At 42.2% G+C, this 17,223-nt stretch overlaps 1 protein-coding gene across 2 annotated transcripts in view; it reads left to right on the top strand.

Annotated features, from left to right (window-relative positions):
• REPS2 (RALBP1 associated Eps domain containing 2) overlaps window positions 1-17,223 on the top strand; it is a 97,328-nt gene that overhangs the window by 72,543 nt on the left and 7,562 nt on the right. For both annotated transcript variants that reach the window (XM_072343506.1, XM_072343511.1), the window contains exons 14-16: window positions 906-970; window positions 12,228-12,311; window positions 14,877-15,022. In XM_072343506.1, the coding sequence (XP_072199607.1) occupies window positions 906-970; window positions 12,228-12,311; window positions 14,877-15,022 (295 nt within the window). The remainder of the gene's footprint in view (window positions 1-905; window positions 971-12,227; window positions 12,312-14,876; window positions 15,023-17,223) is intronic.

The raw sequence follows: 17,223 nt of genomic DNA, 5'->3' as shown, positions 1-17,223 counted from the left end.
GAGATGTTTTCATCATAGGCTGTGCTGCATTGCAAAGTTTGCTCCATGTGGAGGGAACTGAGGATGAAGAAGATGATTGGAGGTCTAGAGCATCTTCTCCTATGAAGAAAGGCTGAGGGAGATTTGCTTGTTTAGCCTGGAGAAGTGAGGGCTCAAGGAAGACCTTATTGTGGTCTTCCAATATGTATAGGGAGCTTTTAGGATAGCTGGGAGAGACTTTTGCTAAGATTTGTAGAATAAGGGATATTGATTTTAAACTAGAAGAGGTTAGATTTAGGTCAGATATGAAAAAGAAATTATTTATGTCGTAAGATAGTGATGAGGCACTGGTACAAGTTGCCCATAGACACTGTGGGTGCTCCATCCCTGGAGGTGTTCAAGGCCAGGTTGGACAGGGCCCTGGACAACCTGACCTAGTGAAGGGTGTCTCCACTAGGGGCCTGCAGTAGTGGGGCTGGAGCTGGATGGTCTTTAAACTCCCTCCTAACCCAGGATATTCTATAATTCTGTGAACTCTAACCCCACATTAGATACTAAGCATCGCTTTTTTTGAAAGGCTTTGATGTTAAGGACAAAGAATAAAGTACCAAGAACATATATACTCTCTTTCTGGTGTTCTTTAACTGGAATTGGACTTCTTTTTTTCAGGCTTTTGTGGCTGACTGGCTTCCATCTCTGCTTTTTATCGTAACATTGTGGTTTTTTACAACAATTAAATCACTACTCATTTTATAGAATGATAAGCATTGGAGAAAGTTATTTCAGACAGGGTTTCCTCAATAAAGATCAAGTATGGTTTCTGTTACTAATGTGTTGAATGCTGCTTCATTGCTGTGAATTATGGAAATAAATTTTGGCTTTATTTGTAATTAAGTTAATGTTTGTGTTTCATTTTCCCCGTTCAGCTGTGAGGTCTGGCTGGCTGCCCCCACCACCACCCGCACTGCCCCCTCGACCTTCTGTATCTCAGGTATGGACAAGCTTTCAGTGTTTTGCTGCATATTGTTTGCTTGGTTATTTTGCTGTTGCAGTGGTTTGCACAGGTTGGCTTGGACATGGTAGCCATTCTTGCTTCTAAGTTAATGCAGCTCCACAGTTTGCTCTGCAATTCCATACGTGTCCTTCTTCATTGGTCTGTCTATCCAGTGTGTTGCAGTCTCAAATTACAGGCTAATTAAATCTCTTTGTTGTGGAGCTTACATGTACCCACTAGACAAAACTGTAAATGAAATGGTAATAAGTCTACTCTACTAATAGGAGTCTGATGCCTGATAGGCGTGGGCTGGATACCTGTTGTTTTCTTCTCAAGCTTCAAATGCTCAGAGGGCATCTGTTAAAGGAACTGCAGCTTTTATGAGTGTCACCCATTGATTTGTAAAACAATGCTAAAAGGAAGTGAATCCCATGCCAGTGACATTATTCAGTTTGAAACCATTAGTAGTGCATTTCTTTTGTTTTGCTTTTAGATGATTTTTGTATGTTGGTTTATATTTAGAGTATTGTGCAACCACAGCACAATGCAAAATAGATGAATTTGTGCATATCTGCATTTAGATACTTCTTCATATTTTAGGCAGTGTTACATTGTTGGCTCTGGAGAATCTTAGACAACAGTTTGCTTCATATATTTGCTCCTTTAGGTGCTTTAGCCGATGACATGGCCATGGGGAAGCTGACAGCCCATTATATATAAAAGCTTGGTGAGGCACTTTCATTGGGCCAGAAACTGTTATGACTTGAGTGCTGGATTTGCTCTTAGGAGTCTGCCTGTGAGCAACTCCTGCTGCAGTGTGCCTATGATAGAAATGATAAGGACTTGCTGCTACTCACAACTGTACCAAAGGCTCATTCCTCTCTTTCTTGCCCTGCTTCCTTTCAGCTGTATCTGAGTGCATCTAGTTTTTGCCTTGAGGACTGTAGGGTACTCTGGTTTGAACCTGCATGATTTCCCCAAGTGGCGCTAGCCCTACTGCTAATATCTCATGCACTTTAGTGCATTTATCAGGTTTTTGCTTCAATCTCATAGTCCCTGGAGAACAGTCTGAACCAGCTGCTCTCTTCCTATACTGAGTTGTGGGGAATGGGACCTTTCTAAAGCCACAAACACAAGAAGAGTTCCACATGAAATTCTTGATCCACTCTTTTCCAATACAAAAAAGTCTGTTTTCTGAGAAAAAAAAAAAAAGAGAAAGAAAAAGAAAAAAGAAAGAAAAGGAAAAAATAAAGGGGAAGGGAAGGGAAGGGAAGGGAAGGGAAGGGAAGGGAAGGGAAGGGAAGGGAAGGGAAGGGAAGGGAAGGGAAGGGAAGGGAAGGGAAGGGAAGGGAAGGGGAAGGAGTGGTTTCTATGCCTGTTCAGTATTGAACATATGTTCAATATATGTTTAGCTAATACTTTATTTACATGCATCACTTTCACTTACTTATTTGATTTCTGATGATTTTTTAAAAACATTTTATCAAATATCAAAATATTGTTTTGACCTAACAAAAATATATATAAACCCAGTTCTTGAAAATGTAATAAACCAACGTTGTGCTTGTCAGATTTTTCTTAATGTATCACCAAATGTGCCCTTCTGTGACAAAGGTAACAGACAGTAGGAAAGTATGTGTGATAGGATCATAATTCAGCTTAGTTGACCCTTACTAATAGCATGTAAGCAATAATAAACATATGGATTACATTAGTCCAATGGGGCCCTTTGTTTAAAGAGCATGAAGGAAGAGGGAAGGATATCCTTTCAAAACAGAGGCAGGATCAAAATGTGAAGAAAAGCCATGATGTTGAAATGACGCATTCAGCTTTTTCCTGTTTCAGGATTTACCAATCTCATCTTAAATTTCCATTTTAACTTAATTTTCAACAATATTATTGAAAATCCCGTTGTATTTCCTTAACATTGTGCTGTATGCCTGCGGGTAAGTACTGCTAATGACAAATATACCTTGGAAATGAAGTGAGCCTCACATATTTCAGGGTCTGTGCACGATATAAGTATGCTTGTGGTGTGATTGTTTTGGCTCAGGTTTGGAAATCAACTTATGGAGGAGGAGAGGGAAAGAATTTCTTCTGAGGACTGCAGTTTTCTATGGATGGATGAGACCCAGCATGGACCAGTTGGCTCTTCAGAGTGAGATTACAGAGCTCCTGTGATGTAAAGGCCAAAGTGCACAAAAAAGAGCTACCAAGGGATAGCTTAATTAATATCTGTGTAGAAACAGTGTCTTGATCTTGGCCTACGGTTGCTGTTGTTTTTAGTAGAATTTATTTCAATCTTTAGGGAAACATTATTTTTCCTGTCAGATCCTCCAAGGTAATCCTGCTCAGCAAGTTACTGAAACGCTGGTTGGCCACAGCATGCCAAATATCTCCAGTCATATTGCAGACTTTTTAAATTATTTCCACATCCAGCTCTGCCTCCACAGCACAGCCAGCCGAGTAATGGGGGAGAAGGACTGGGTTGCTGGATGAGTGTGGCACAAGCTGAAACTGAGGGCTACTATTGCTGTGGTCTCCATTCTGTAGCTCAGCGCAGTCTTACTGTGTGAGGCTTGAATCTTGAGTTCCTGAGATGAACTGGCCAGTTTCTAGGGAAATAGCAGCTGGGCTGCCTTCTCTGGTGGGGGTACCTGCTGTGAGCCCTGCCTTTGGTAGGGAGAGGCCTTCACAGATGTGACTATGGCTGTGACTATTACCTCTGTACCAGCTTATGTTGGTGGATTCATTCTGTTTTTCTTCTGGATGGCCTCTGAAAAGCTGTGGTAACTTGTAGAATCCTTAGAGTTGGAAGGGACCTCTGAAGGCCGTCTAGTTCAATTCCTCTGCAATGAACAAGGGCACCACAGCTACATCAGGGTGCTCACAATTGCATCCAGCCTGGCCCTGAATGTCTCCTGGGATGGGGCATCCATCACCTCTCTGGGCAACCTGTGCCAGTGCCTCACCAGCCTCTCAGAAAAAGCCTTTTTCCTTATATCTAATCTAAATCTATCCTCTTTAAGCTTGAAGCCATTTCCCCTTGTCTGTCACCGCAGACCCTGCTAAAGAGTCTGTCCCCTTCTTTCCTGTTGCTCCCTTTTAGATACTGAAAGGCCACTATCAGGTCATCTCAGTACATCGATCACCTTAGTCAGTGTTTTGTCAACTTATATCTCCATCAGTCCATAACCTGTATCCAGGTTTTCCTCAGAACTTTGACCAGGCATTTCTTTAATGCAGCGATGCTTTCTTCTGAAGTAGCTGTAGTGACTGCAAATGAGTTAAATAATAATGGACAAAAGGCAAGTTTACATAGTGTGGAGAGGTACTGCAATTCATTTTTCCATTATCTCTGATTTATGAGAGATTTTAGTCCAAATTCCATCTCATATCTCTCTGTTCCTCTAACTGTTTTGAATTTATGTTTCCAGTAAGATGTTGTGAAATGTGGTATGAAATGCTTTATTACAACCCTCAATTCATGTTGCTTTTCTTTTGAAAGAAAAAATCAGTTTTTGCCTAAATTCCATGAAGGGCACTTAGAAAGAGTTTGTATGGAAACAGTCTTATATAAAGAGTTCTATTTTGGTTAATACGTTTTTTTTTTAGTATGTTTTTATTTTACTACTTTCTATATTCTTGTGTGCGACTAAAGTGATGTCTTCTGTAATCCCTAATAGCACATCTTACACTTAGCAAATCTGTAGTGGCTGCTTGGGTTTAAGAGTAATTGTATTTGTACAATTTTTTTCTTCATCTTGTGACCATAAATGCTGAATATGCTGCAAGCTGTTGCAGTGAGTTAGGGTGCTGTCCTTACCTCTCTTGCTCACTTCCCAGGGCATGCTATGCTATACCTATGGCTTTTCTGGTCTATTTTTTTTTCTTCAAGGCACAAGTTGTTAGGCATTCTGGACCCCCCAAGTGACAGTATGTAGAACAAGCAACCTGCGGCTTGTTGAAATATTCAACCTGGTGTAGGAATCGCAATAGGAAGGCAGCAGCGTACACTGCTGATTCTCAGTGGTACAGATTTCAAACAGGAAATAACTTTGGGTGCTGTGAATAACATTCCACTGGAACTGAGCTGGAACGGAACATGTGTGTGCACATCTCACATAAGCTTCTGTTATTATTTTTTTTAATGGAAAACAAAATAAAGTTTATTACTTTCGTCTTTTAAGCATACAGAAACTATTTACAGCCATTGCTTACTATGGAAGATTTAGTGACATAATTATGTTCATAGGAGTTATGGATGAGCACTGAAGAGGAAATAAAACTTCAGGATTTTTTCCAACATAACTCACTATCTGCAGCATTGCCCAATTAGATCAACATTCCTTTATTTAAATTACTCTATTTTAGTATCTTCCTGTCCTGCAGTGATGGTATCCTGCTGGTACAGCATAAGGGGATTTGAAAACTGTGGGGCTGGAAGAAAACCCTGTATGTCTTGGCTGAAAAAGAACCCATGTTCTTGATCTCTTTTCCCAGAGCCTAAATTTTAAGCCTGTTGGTTTTGCAAATTAGCTCTGATTTGTGCTGGACCTTTTTTGTTTTCTAGAGACCTTGGAGCCTACTTTTCCCAATGGTTCCATGATTGCAGTTTTGATGGGCACTGACAAAAATGACAGACTAAGGCAGTGTTCTAGTGAAGTTGGAATAGGTAGGCAGTTGTTAACATAACCAAGTTGTAAAGTATCCCGAGTACCTTGTAGCTCTAAAGATTAAAATCTCACTGTGTTATATGAGCTTAGAGTTAAGCTGTCAGTCTGGAGGCCATCGTTAGCATTAGTTACTATTGGTTTGGTGAAATCATGGAAAAATAATGCTGTGAGGGATGATAGGTGGGTTACCCTTCCAAGTTACAGGCACCTGGCTTTGTTGGAAAGCTAAGATATTATTCTTTTTAACTTATTGAATGTTCTGCTCTCAGAACGTTACTTGATACTTCTAATTCCTCAGAGCCCTTTGGCCATTCATCATCAGGAATTGCAAGTGAAAACTGGGAACCAGTTCAAGAAATGTCTGTAACTGCAAATTAAGTGTGCCCATGCTGATCTGTGGTGCTGAGCTGAAGAGGTGGGGAAGGAAGGGCTCCCATCCATCCTGTTGAGAGCTCCCAGACTCATGCTGGTTCCATGCTGGGAGCTAGTCCTGGGGACCCCCTCTGCCAATAACTGACTTTATCTAGTTAAATTTGGAGGTCCTGACAGACTGATCTTGGTAAGTCTCCCATGGTAATGTGATTTCTTCCCTCACTTTGACCAAAATAACTCACATCTGCTGGTTCCCTGGTTGCCTTGTGTAGCCTATGCCTTTGACATCTGAGTAAAGCCTGAGTCAATAAGAGGAAGAGAAAGGGTTTGCTGAGTTCTGTTATGGGGCTGGGTTAGGAGAAGATGTGCAGCCAACTGAGGTGCCTGTGTAAAATAATGTGAAGAATATGTCCTGCTGGCAAGACATCTGGGCTTTTAAGAGAGGGAACTTTTTTGTTACGGAAAAAAAAAAAAAAGAACAAAATGATTTTGCTTTTGGCAGACCGCTGCTCATACACATGATGGTTCTCTCCCAAGTAGCCATGTTATATTGAACCAAAGGAATACTTTTTTAGCTTGCATTTACAATCACTGCACAAGAAAATGGTGGGGGGGGTTGATTGTCTCCACCGTTTTTGCTGCAGATTGACACATATTGTATAATCAGTGCATTAGGTACTGAAGAAGCCTGTGACTATAATAAAACTGAAAGTCTTCTATAGCATGAAAGACTTTGCCATCTGCCACTCTAATATAATACAAATGGATTATCCTCTTCTGTCATGAAAATTATGTATTAAATTGAAAATGGCTAGGCAAAATAAATTATGGTTTGAGAAGTGGTAGAAGCTAGTGCAGTTAGAATTGAATCTGGGAAGTAGTTGATGGTTGCCATTAAATCCTTTCTAAAGAGGTTTCTGGGAGAGTGGTAGAATAAAAGTGAGTATCTTAATTAAAATGTATTGTAATAACTTTCTGAATTTGGCTTCACATTTACCATAAAATCAGCAACAGAGCAAGCCAAGAATCCAGTGCCTGTATCTCGTGTGGAAGGCACATACCTCTTCCTAGCTCCCATTCATCTGGTTCTGTAGAAGTGGAGTATTAAAACAGGTTGTTGTTAATGCTCCCATCTGGGTTTTATTCTTTCCTTGCAAATGGGCTGAATGTAGCAGCAATTTATTTGTATTTGCTGCCTTTTGCCAAAACCTTATCGGCAGCCATCAGGTAGCTCAGGGAGAGAAAAAGCTTATCAAAACTTTATGACTGCACGGTGTGCTGAGGAAGCCAACAGCACACTGAGACCCCAGGAGCTTGTTTCATTTGCATCCCTATGGTTTTTCTTTCTGTCTTATCACTTTCAGTTTCCGTAACAAGCAATAAAAGGAACTGATGATTCAGTGTAGGATAGACTAAACTCGCAGAAACTGGAATTGAGACATCTTAACTTCTTAGAAATTCCACTGAACACAGGAAAAAGTGAATGTTTGGAAGGGAGAAAACTACCTCTTAAATGAACTTACTTAGAGATGATAGAAGATTGCAATGGGCACATACTGAGCATTAAGCGTATTTAGTATCCTACTTTTTCATACAGATAAGCTGTTCTCAATGTGTTTTTTTTGTTGTGTTTTTCTTTTTGCAAAGCTAAGCAGTGATGCTGTATAGGTAATGATTACAGACTATTCCAATGAATGCTCAGAGATAATTTCATTTCTGCGAGTGGTGCCATTGACTACAGTGGTGCTATTTCCGTGTGTAAAGTTAGCCTAGCATGGAAGTGTGGGCTGAACTCAACTGTGGAAAAGATCAAATATATGTATTTTATCTCCTGAAAAAAGCTCTCAGGTAGTAGAACTATGAATGCTCCATGAAGACCTTCTGTTGTGAGAGACCAGTTATGGACTGGACTGTCTTGAGAAACAGGTGTGAAGTCTGTGTATCACTCAGCACTTAAGTGTGAGTTGCATGATCTTTTCAAAAGGTGCTGTTAAGTAATTATCTTGTGGAGCAAGTACAAATACGATGCTTATATATGTTAAATATAGTTTATATTTCATGAGGGCTGCTCCAAAAGTAGTGCATCCTACTGTATTCTGTTGGCCCATGACATCAGAAGTGGATGTTGGTGCTAAGGAAGTAGAGGTTGAACCTTCCCACCAATATTCCATTACATTTTAGTGCCGTGTCACAGATGGCAGCAGAGAAAAAGAAACTCCGATGCTGTTTTCTGTGGTCATTTAACTTTTCTTCCCAAAATCAAGATGTTTTCTGGCCTGATCTGCAGAATGTCGTTAGCACTGTTGGTAGCGCATATAGGCAGGGTTTTCTTTTCCCAGCTACAATAACCCTGGATGTGGAACCAGTCATACCAGTACTTGCTGTTTCAGAAGCTTGCTCAGTTCTGTGGACATGATCGTGACACTTCCATCTGAGCAGTTTCACACTATTGTAACTGAATTCTCTTTAGGAAGGCCATACTGCATAAGCACCACAATCTCTTCAGATAGTCAAGACTTTAGATTGTTTAGTTTCACAAAGCACTGCTGGAGGGAGAGTTTTGAAACTCGATATAACAATGAGATATTTCCAAGACGTAGGAAAAGTTTCTTATTGCTGTGATGGAAAGAGGCAGTTTATTGTTGTACATCTTGTAAACCTATTTGTAAAGCCTCTCAAGCCTTGTCTGGGGGACTTGGTAGGGTTAGTTGAATCAACAAACCTTCTTTGCATTGATGCAAGATGCAGTTACACAAAAGGCTTTTGCCAGGGTTAAGTGGTGTCAGGCCCAGGACACAATCCACTGCAGCAGCATGCAGATTCTTTACTCTTGGGCACTTGTGTCAGCAGCCCATCACTTTGAGAAGCGAAGACTTTCTCATAGTTGGGAACTCAGAGCTCTGCTGGCAAATCTTTAATGCATAGACCCAGCTTCTGTGTGACCAACAAATGGCGGACTCTGAGGAGCTGAGGCTAATCGTGTCAGCACCTGCTGCCTGCCCACTTGGTGGGGCAGGAGCAGTCTGCAGGCTCTGAATAATGCAGACAGCTATTCATTATGCTCTCCTCTAAGCTAAACTCTAAGAAATGGCCTGTCCCGCGTGCCACTAGGTGGCACTTTAGGGACATGGCACTCACTCGCTTTCATTCATTGTACATGGATGTGTTGCATCACCAGAACTAGTTCTTTTTTTTTCTCTTTTTCTTGATCAAATGTAGGTATATATTAACCATCCGCCTGCTTCAGCGAGTCCCTGTCCCAGTGCCTGCTGAGCTTTGCAGGCTGATCTGTATGCAGCCCCTCTCGCTGGCCTTGTGGTCTGGCCTCAGCCTGCTGGTACCACAGCCACACAGCTGCCACAGCTGTGGGGCTGACAGCCACATCACAGCACTCAGATACTCAAATATAAGCATATATGTATATGTACATCACACACACACACATATATGTATATATGTGACGTGTTGCTAGGAAATGTGTTATCAAACTGTTGGAAAATTGAAAATCTCTCACTTTTGATATTAACGCTTTTATTTCTAGTTCCTTCCATCAGGACACAAAGTTCACCTTTTCTTTTTCTTTTCTTTTCTTTTATGTTTCCCTTTTCAGTTTTCTTCACTATAAAATAATGTTCTTTTGCACTGAATGCACTTTTTTAAAATCAGTTTTTCTTCAATTATTAGGTTTTTTTCTTTTTTTTTTCTTTTTTTTCTTCTTTTTATCTCCCCCTCTAATTTTTTTTTCTTTATTTTCCTTTTTATCTTTTCCCTATTTCTTCTTCTTTTTTTTTTTTTTTTTTTTTTTTTTTTTTTTTTCTCCAGGCCTGTTGTCTTATTCTGAGTTCAGCTTTCCTTCTTATTTGTAATTGACATTGTAGAGTTCAAGTCTACTTGGTTATTTCTCCATTGCTTGAACACTCTGCATTTTATCTACACATAAATATGTGAGAGTTGGTCTCCTCTCTCTTCCATTCTGCAAAATGAATTCTTGCTTGTGGTGCCAAGTTTGATGGAGACTCCAACAAGAGAGTGAGCACCAGAAGCAGCCTGCCTGGCCAGATTGCTGGGGATTCTGGTGCCCCCTATCAAAGAAAGATCTTTCAGAGCTGGCTCTCACACATCTACCATTGCACTGTGTTATTCAGCAAAGTTATACCACGAGGCCTTTAGAGAGCATGCGTACTATGTGGCTCTCTGAAATACCAGGTTTATGCTTGATGATGTCCCTAAATGAGTGAGTGATTTGACAAAGTGATGTGATTCGATTCTAACGTTACTGTGTGGGTCTACTGGGGATTTGAGTTTTGCTATCCCCAAATCATTTGTGAAAGCCCTGTAGATCTGCCAGACTGCAATTAGCAGTGCTTTGAGCCTTGATTTCTTTCAAATATATAAAAAGTGGTTGTAGAAGTCAGGGAGGTTATGGGCTGTTCAGGTTGTTGATAAAGAAATGTTACATGGCATTAAATGCATGTTTAAAGGTCTTTGATTTTTGTAGACAGAAAAAAAGATTGCCTTTCCCATTTCACTCTCCTATTTGTCCCAGAAATCAACAGATATAAAAGGAGCTCTTCACTCCATGAGAAAAGTTTTCAGAACTGAAATGTTGCTAACCAATAGCTATTTGGAATCCAGGTGCTCATGGTACTAATATTCAAATAGTAGTGGAAAGTTACAGCGAGTTTATTTTTCTTTTGCCGTAAGATAACGCTACAGATGTGGCACACCTAGAGGAGGGGGGGAGCAATCTTGTCAGCCAAGACAAATCTGCCTCCTCTCCAGAGGAATTTCACATGCATCTTAAAAAAAGATCACAAATCTCTCTCCTCTGCGTACATGTTCAACACTGTACGGTTGAAGAGCGGCAGTAACCTGACAGAACCGCTTTTCCCCTGCAGCTTTCTGCTGAGCTCCTATTGTTCTTGTTTTACAGAAAGGGAAGCGGGATGAAAAAAAGTCCTTCATTTTTAAATACACCGAATTCTGCACATTCTGTTTAACCTTATGGTTAAATGCTGTGAAACTTGTGGCCGCTCCAGAACATGATGGGTCTAAGCAGAAATCTCCTGGCAACAACAAATTAGGTTCTTCAACGTCTGACAGGTTATTTTTTTGGCTAAAATCCCGGCACCTTTAAAGTTTGAGGTTCGCCTTGAACTCCTTTTTTCTGAACACAAGCTTTCACCTGGGTGGAAATGAGTCTTTTTGGAGGAGAGAGCATGATGGCAGGCTGCCTGTCCTGCCTGGGGGCTGCTGTCAGCTTGGCTCCGACTTGACAGGAGCTGGGAAAGAGGAGAAGAGGCAGCCTGCGAGTGCCAAGCGCCCTCAGCCTCCCCACTGCTGCTTGCCTTCCCGTCTTCAAAAGCCAGCTGAGGCTTTCTAGACAGAAAACAGGCGTGCCCTGTTTATACCGTGTTTGCTGTAGCATGCCCAGGGACAGGCAGCTCCAAATCACGGTGCCCTCGTGTAGCAGATGTGCCGTGCCACGTCCTGTTGGAGAAAATCGAATGGTGCTGGAAGATCTCAGGGCGGGCAACACCAAGGGTTAACCCTCCTTCTTATGTTCGCCTGTGTCAGACACGCTGCTGGGAGGGAGTTGTGGTTTGCTGAAGTATAGACCTGTGCTTTGAGGGTTCAGCTTGGTTTCTGTTTGAAACATGAGAAAGGAGGAAGGAAGGAAGAAGATCATTTGCCTTTTTCTTTTATGGCTGGTGTTTTCAGTAACTTTACTGGAATTTTTGGTCTAATTCATACTTTCTCACTCCAGCCTTACCAGCTTCAAAGACAGAGGCTTACGCCAGTGAATTTTCATCAGTTTTGGGAGATGATAAGGTGATGGGGTGCAGCCACAATCCTCCTAGCTTTTATCCACCCTCACCTTGTTTTTTTCATATGAGTACCTAGGCCTCAGGGAGAGCCCTGGAAAGAATCCTGGGGACGAGGTCATTTATGTTTAGAGATGGATATAGTTTCTATATGTATGTAAGTAAGATATATATCTGTCTTATTTCCTAGCACAGTAAAATGCAAGAAAATGGTTTCATTAGAAGTCAACAAAAGACATGTCATCCATTCAGCTCTATTTCCCCTCCCTTGAATTGTTAAAGTAACTTTTCTTTTGTATGTAATGTTTCCTCTCATTGACGTTATTGTATGTGACTGCCGGCTGTTTTGTGGGTGTAGCAATGACTGATTTGTTGTTACAGACAGAGCAAGTATCTGAGGTTGAATTACATCCTCAGATGAATAGACCCCAGTCCCAGGCAGAAGAAAACAGCTCAGCAAAAAAGGTGAGACCTGCGTGTTGTATTGTTGTTGAGTGATTTGCCTTCATCAACAAGCACAGTTGTTTTAAGATTTAAAGCAATTAAACTGAGGGTTAGGGTTACGTTTTTACATGTTTACCTTCTCTGGAGGTCAAGGCGCTAGAGAGAACTGGGATGGTGTGTGACATCAGCTCCGATAAATCATTAAGGCTCCTAGTACGTACACATCAATGCATGTGCCTGAAGAAAAGCAGCTTGCCATTTGTTTCAAATCAATAGGGGCTTGTGAAGCCTTAGGGGAGACAAAAAAGGATTTGATTGTACTTGACCCCTGTCTCACTGTAATTCTTCCAAATCGTGATGCACTTCTTGCTTCCAGTTATTAAGGATTCAGTTTTGATGTAAATGTACTTCTTTGCTACAAGTCAGAATGTGCTACTGAATGTACATACAGTGGGGGAGATTTGCTCAAAATATTAGATCACGGTGTGCAACTTCTAATATCCTTTCGTATGAGCACGATTTGTATGAAGTACTCACTGAAGTTATAGTGGCATTCTTCACAGATCCTGGCTTAGGAATAGAATGGCCCCATCAGTGTCTGTGAGCATTTCCCTGCTCCTGGTTATGTTCCCTGTGTCTCCTTCCATCAGCTTCAGATAAAACAGATTTTTGATAAGGGGCAAAGGCAGATCCTCCTTTCTCCATCCCCTTCAGTATCCAAAGAGCATCCACAAAACTTTTGCTCAGCCCAATCAAGAACTGCTGTCAGGTGGTATGTCTAGTACATACCTTGCCAGGGGGCATCATCACACTTCCTCCCTAATGGGAAGTGAAAACAAATGCTCTGGTGTCCATTCCTGTACATGATGAAGCTTTCCAGGCAGTGTTCTAGCTCCACCTGTGCTCACCACATCCTATTTCTATCCTAGCCCCATTTGTTTCTTGCTACTCTGCAGCCTTGCTGGGACAGTGAAATCCTTGTGCTGATCCTCATCTCACTGGGCTCCTGAAAATACAGAGTAATGCCTGGCTGTGGAGTGCAGAAGGCACACTATTGGCACAGTGCTGACTCACCATGTAGGGCTGGTGCAACAACAGCCAAAGAGCCCTTTTGCTTTTAGGTACTTCTTAGGTATTTCTTCCATTACTGTGCTTGAAATGGAACACAGATTAATTCTGTGGATTTTGTAGTATGTTGGAGTTTTAAGGTAGACTGGGGTTACATACTTGGAATCACAGCAGTTTATAGCTGTTTAAGGCATACAGAAGTTCCTTTCCTGCCATACATTGTGAGCTATGTGCAAGCATAGGATTTCAGAGCACAGTGATCTGAGATCTGTGCAGTGCTGATATGCTGATGTCTGGATTAAAAGGTCTCATCATATTCTGAATTGTTTTTGAAGAAATGGCAGAACTATTTTGATTTGTTTTGTTTTTTTAATGTCTAAACCCCTTCTTACCTTGTAATTCTAATTCCTCTAATAATTTTAAGTACTAATGACATTATGGCTATTTTTGGTGCTGTGTCAGTCATAGTAGTCTCTTCTGCTGAGTCAGGCTGTTTACTACAGTTCTTTTTCTTAGCATTGCTTTGTTGTTGTGTGCTTCTCTGTTTAGTTTTATTCCTATATTATTAACAAATGGCTGAACTATAGTAAGGAAGATAGCCTGGCCTAGTAGTATACGCTGCACAAGTGATAGTAAAACTTGATCTCTGCTGTTGATTATGACACTAAATGTGTAACTTTTGTCAAATTACTTCTTTTTATTATTATTATTTTTGAGTCTTAGCTTTCTCATTCTTGAAGTAGAGCAGTAAAAGTTATACTGCTTGTAGAGGAGATCTAGTAATTAAATGCTGTGAAAGGCATGTGTTTATATTTCAGCATAAAAGCAGCTATAAAACATTAAACCCACTTCCCATTGCAAAAAAGAGGAAGGGGAAAAAAAAAAAAGGAATGAAAACAGTTCATAAACTTCTAAAGCTTTTGGTTTTACATGCAAAATGGACTCTCTCTATGATATAATTTATCAAGAGATATAAATGGACTTCTACACTTCTAACATGTTGATTTTGCATTGATGATTTTATAAGTGTATCTTCCTAAGCTCTTTTTGATGTGCTTCATGTAAGAGGGTAGGGGAGAAGCAGGGAGAGAATGCGTGCCGGGGAGGGAAGGACTGAGATAGGAGATGGGATGGAAATGATTGATGATTGGTTTCTATTGGCTGAGCTCAATTAAAAATAAATCATGCTTTGGTCACAATGATTTGGGGCCAACTTAGGGCTAGTGTATGCATTCACACCCCTTCTTTCCCTTTCCCAAATACAATCCGGTTCTGAAGAGCCTGTCATCCAGATGAAGATGAAACGCCAGTGTAATCGCTTCACTCATTAAAGGGTCATAGGAGTTACTGTTCCTTTGAGCAAAGTGAAGAACCCAGGAGGCTATTACTGAATTTAGATTAAGCCCTGTACCACTTTAAATTATGAAAGCAGAGTCCAGATGTCAGCAATTTCTGCCCCGACCTGGTGATGGGGACGTATACGACCTGACTTAACTTTGCTGTGCTTCTCCCTTGCAGGAGGTTGTTCTTGCTCAGCCGCCCTCCAAACCGGCCCGCAGGAAGCTCCGGACAGAGGTGCAGGGGCTGGAGACCCCCGAGCTATCTCCTACACTAAATGTGACCTCTTCTCTGCCGGCAGCGAAGCCTCACCTCCCAGTCCAAAAGTAAACAAGCTGTACCATGCATGCTTATCTGCACCATCAGATCTGATGTGGCAGGATTTGCTCTTTGTGTGATTTTGTGCTTATCAATTCTGGCTTTGAGAATACTTCACAAGATACAGAATTACAGAATTGTAGGGGTTGGAAGGGGCCTCCAGAGATCATTGAGTCCAAACCCCCTGCCAAAGCAGGTTCCCTACACCAGGTTGCACAGGTAGGCGTCCAGGCGGGTCTTGAATATCTCCAGAGAAGGAGACTCCACCACCTCCCTGGGCAGCCTGTTCCAGTGCTCCGTCACCCTCACTGTAAAGAAGTTCTTGCGCACATTCGTGCGGAACTTCCTATGCTCCAGTTTCTGGTCATTTCCCCTTGTCCTGTCTCCACACACTGCTGAAAAGAGTCTGGCCTCACCACTTTGCCCCCAACACTTTAGATATTTATAGACCTGGATCAGGTCCCCTCTCAGTCTTCTTTTCTCAAGGCTAAACAGACCCAGTTCACTTAGCCTTTCTTCAAAGGGGAGATGCTCCAGGCCCTTCACCATCTTTGTGGCCCTCCGTTGGACTCTTTCCAAGAGATCCCTGTCGTTTTTGTACAGAGGAGCCCAGAACTGGACACAGTATTCCAGATGAGGCCTTACCAGGGCAGAGTAGAGAGGGAGGATCACCTCCCTGGACCTGCTGGACACACTCTTTTTAATACACCTCAGAATGCCGTTGGCTTTTTTGGCCATGAGGGCACACTGCTGGCTTGTGGTCAACCTGTCGTCCACCAGGGCACCCAGGTCCCTCTCTGCAGAGCTTCTCTCCAGCAGGTCACCCCCCAACCTGTATGGCACATATGATTATTCCTCCCTAGGTGCAAGACTCTACACTTGCTTTTGTTAAACCTCATCTGGTTTCTTACCACCCAGCTCTGTTCAGGTTTCGCTGAATGGCTACACAGCCTTCAGGTGTGTCAGCCAATCCTCCTAACTTCACATCATCAGCAAACTTGCTGAGAGTGGCCACTATCCCCTTGTCAAGGTCATTGATGAAGATGTTGAACAAGACTGGACCCAGCACTGACCCCTGGGGAACACCACTAGTTGCTGGTCTCCAACTGGACTCTGCACCACCAATGATGACACTCTGTGCTCTACCAGACAACCAGTTCTCAGCCCACCTCACTGTCCACTCATCTATCCCACACTTCCTCAGCTTTATTATAAGGATGTTGTGGGAGACAGTATCAAATGCCTTGCTGAAATCATGGTAGACTATATCAATCACCCTTCCCCCATCCACCCAGCTAGTGACAATATCATAGAAGCTAACAGGTTGGTCAAGCATGAACTCCCCTTGGTGAACCCATGGTGACTACTCCTGATAACCTCCTTTTCTTCCAATTGTCTGGAGATGGCATCCAGCACAAGCTGTTCCATCACCTTTCCAGGGACAGAGGTGAGGCTGACTGGCCTGTAATTGCCCGGATCTTCCTTCTTGCCCTTTTTGAAGACCAGAGTGACACTGGCTATCCTCCAGTCTTCAGGCACCTCCCCCATTCTTGAAGACCTCTCAAAGATGATAGACAGCGGTTCAGCAGTCACCTCCGCCAGCTCCCTCAGCACCCGTGGATGCACCCCATCAGGTCCCATGGATTTATGAACATTGGTGTTGCCTAGGCACTCATGGACCAGCTCCTGGTCCTGACTAAAGGGAAGTCTTCCATTCCTCAGACCTCCAGGGTCTGGGATTCCTGAGGGAGAGCTTTTCCACTGAAGACAGAAACAAAGAAAGCATTCAGTATCTCTGCCTTCTCGGCATCCCCCATTACCAGAAGACCCCCCTCACTTAGTAGGGGGCCCACATTCTCCCTAGTCTTCAGGTGTCTGATACAGGTTTCAGATACAGGTTTCTGAAATCTTCTTCTGGCCACTCCAGTGCAGACTAAGGCTGTAATGACTCTAAGTTGGTAAGCCTCTGCAAAAGGTCATTTTGTCCTACCACTGTGCCTGGTAGGCACATCTGAAGTGAGAGCCGTGCTGTTCGACATCTGTAACTCAACTCCTTTTAGCTTTGTGAGTATGTGTTTTCACCTTGCACAAAACTTATGCAATTGATCACTGGCTTGCACAGGTAGAACTAATTCAGTGTCTAGGAGCCTGAGTTGTTAAATGCTTGGTGCTGGGCATATCCTTGTGACGTTTCTTCCTCACAAGGAGG

The sequence above is a fragment of the Excalfactoria chinensis genome, chromosome 1, assembly GCF_039878825.1.
Source record: "Excalfactoria chinensis isolate bCotChi1 chromosome 1, bCotChi1.hap2, whole genome shotgun sequence".
NCBI lineage: Eukaryota > Metazoa > Chordata > Aves > Galliformes > Phasianidae > Excalfactoria > Excalfactoria chinensis.
The sequence above is the reverse complement of the archived record's forward strand: the minus strand, read 5'-3'. Positions and strand labels throughout refer to the sequence as shown.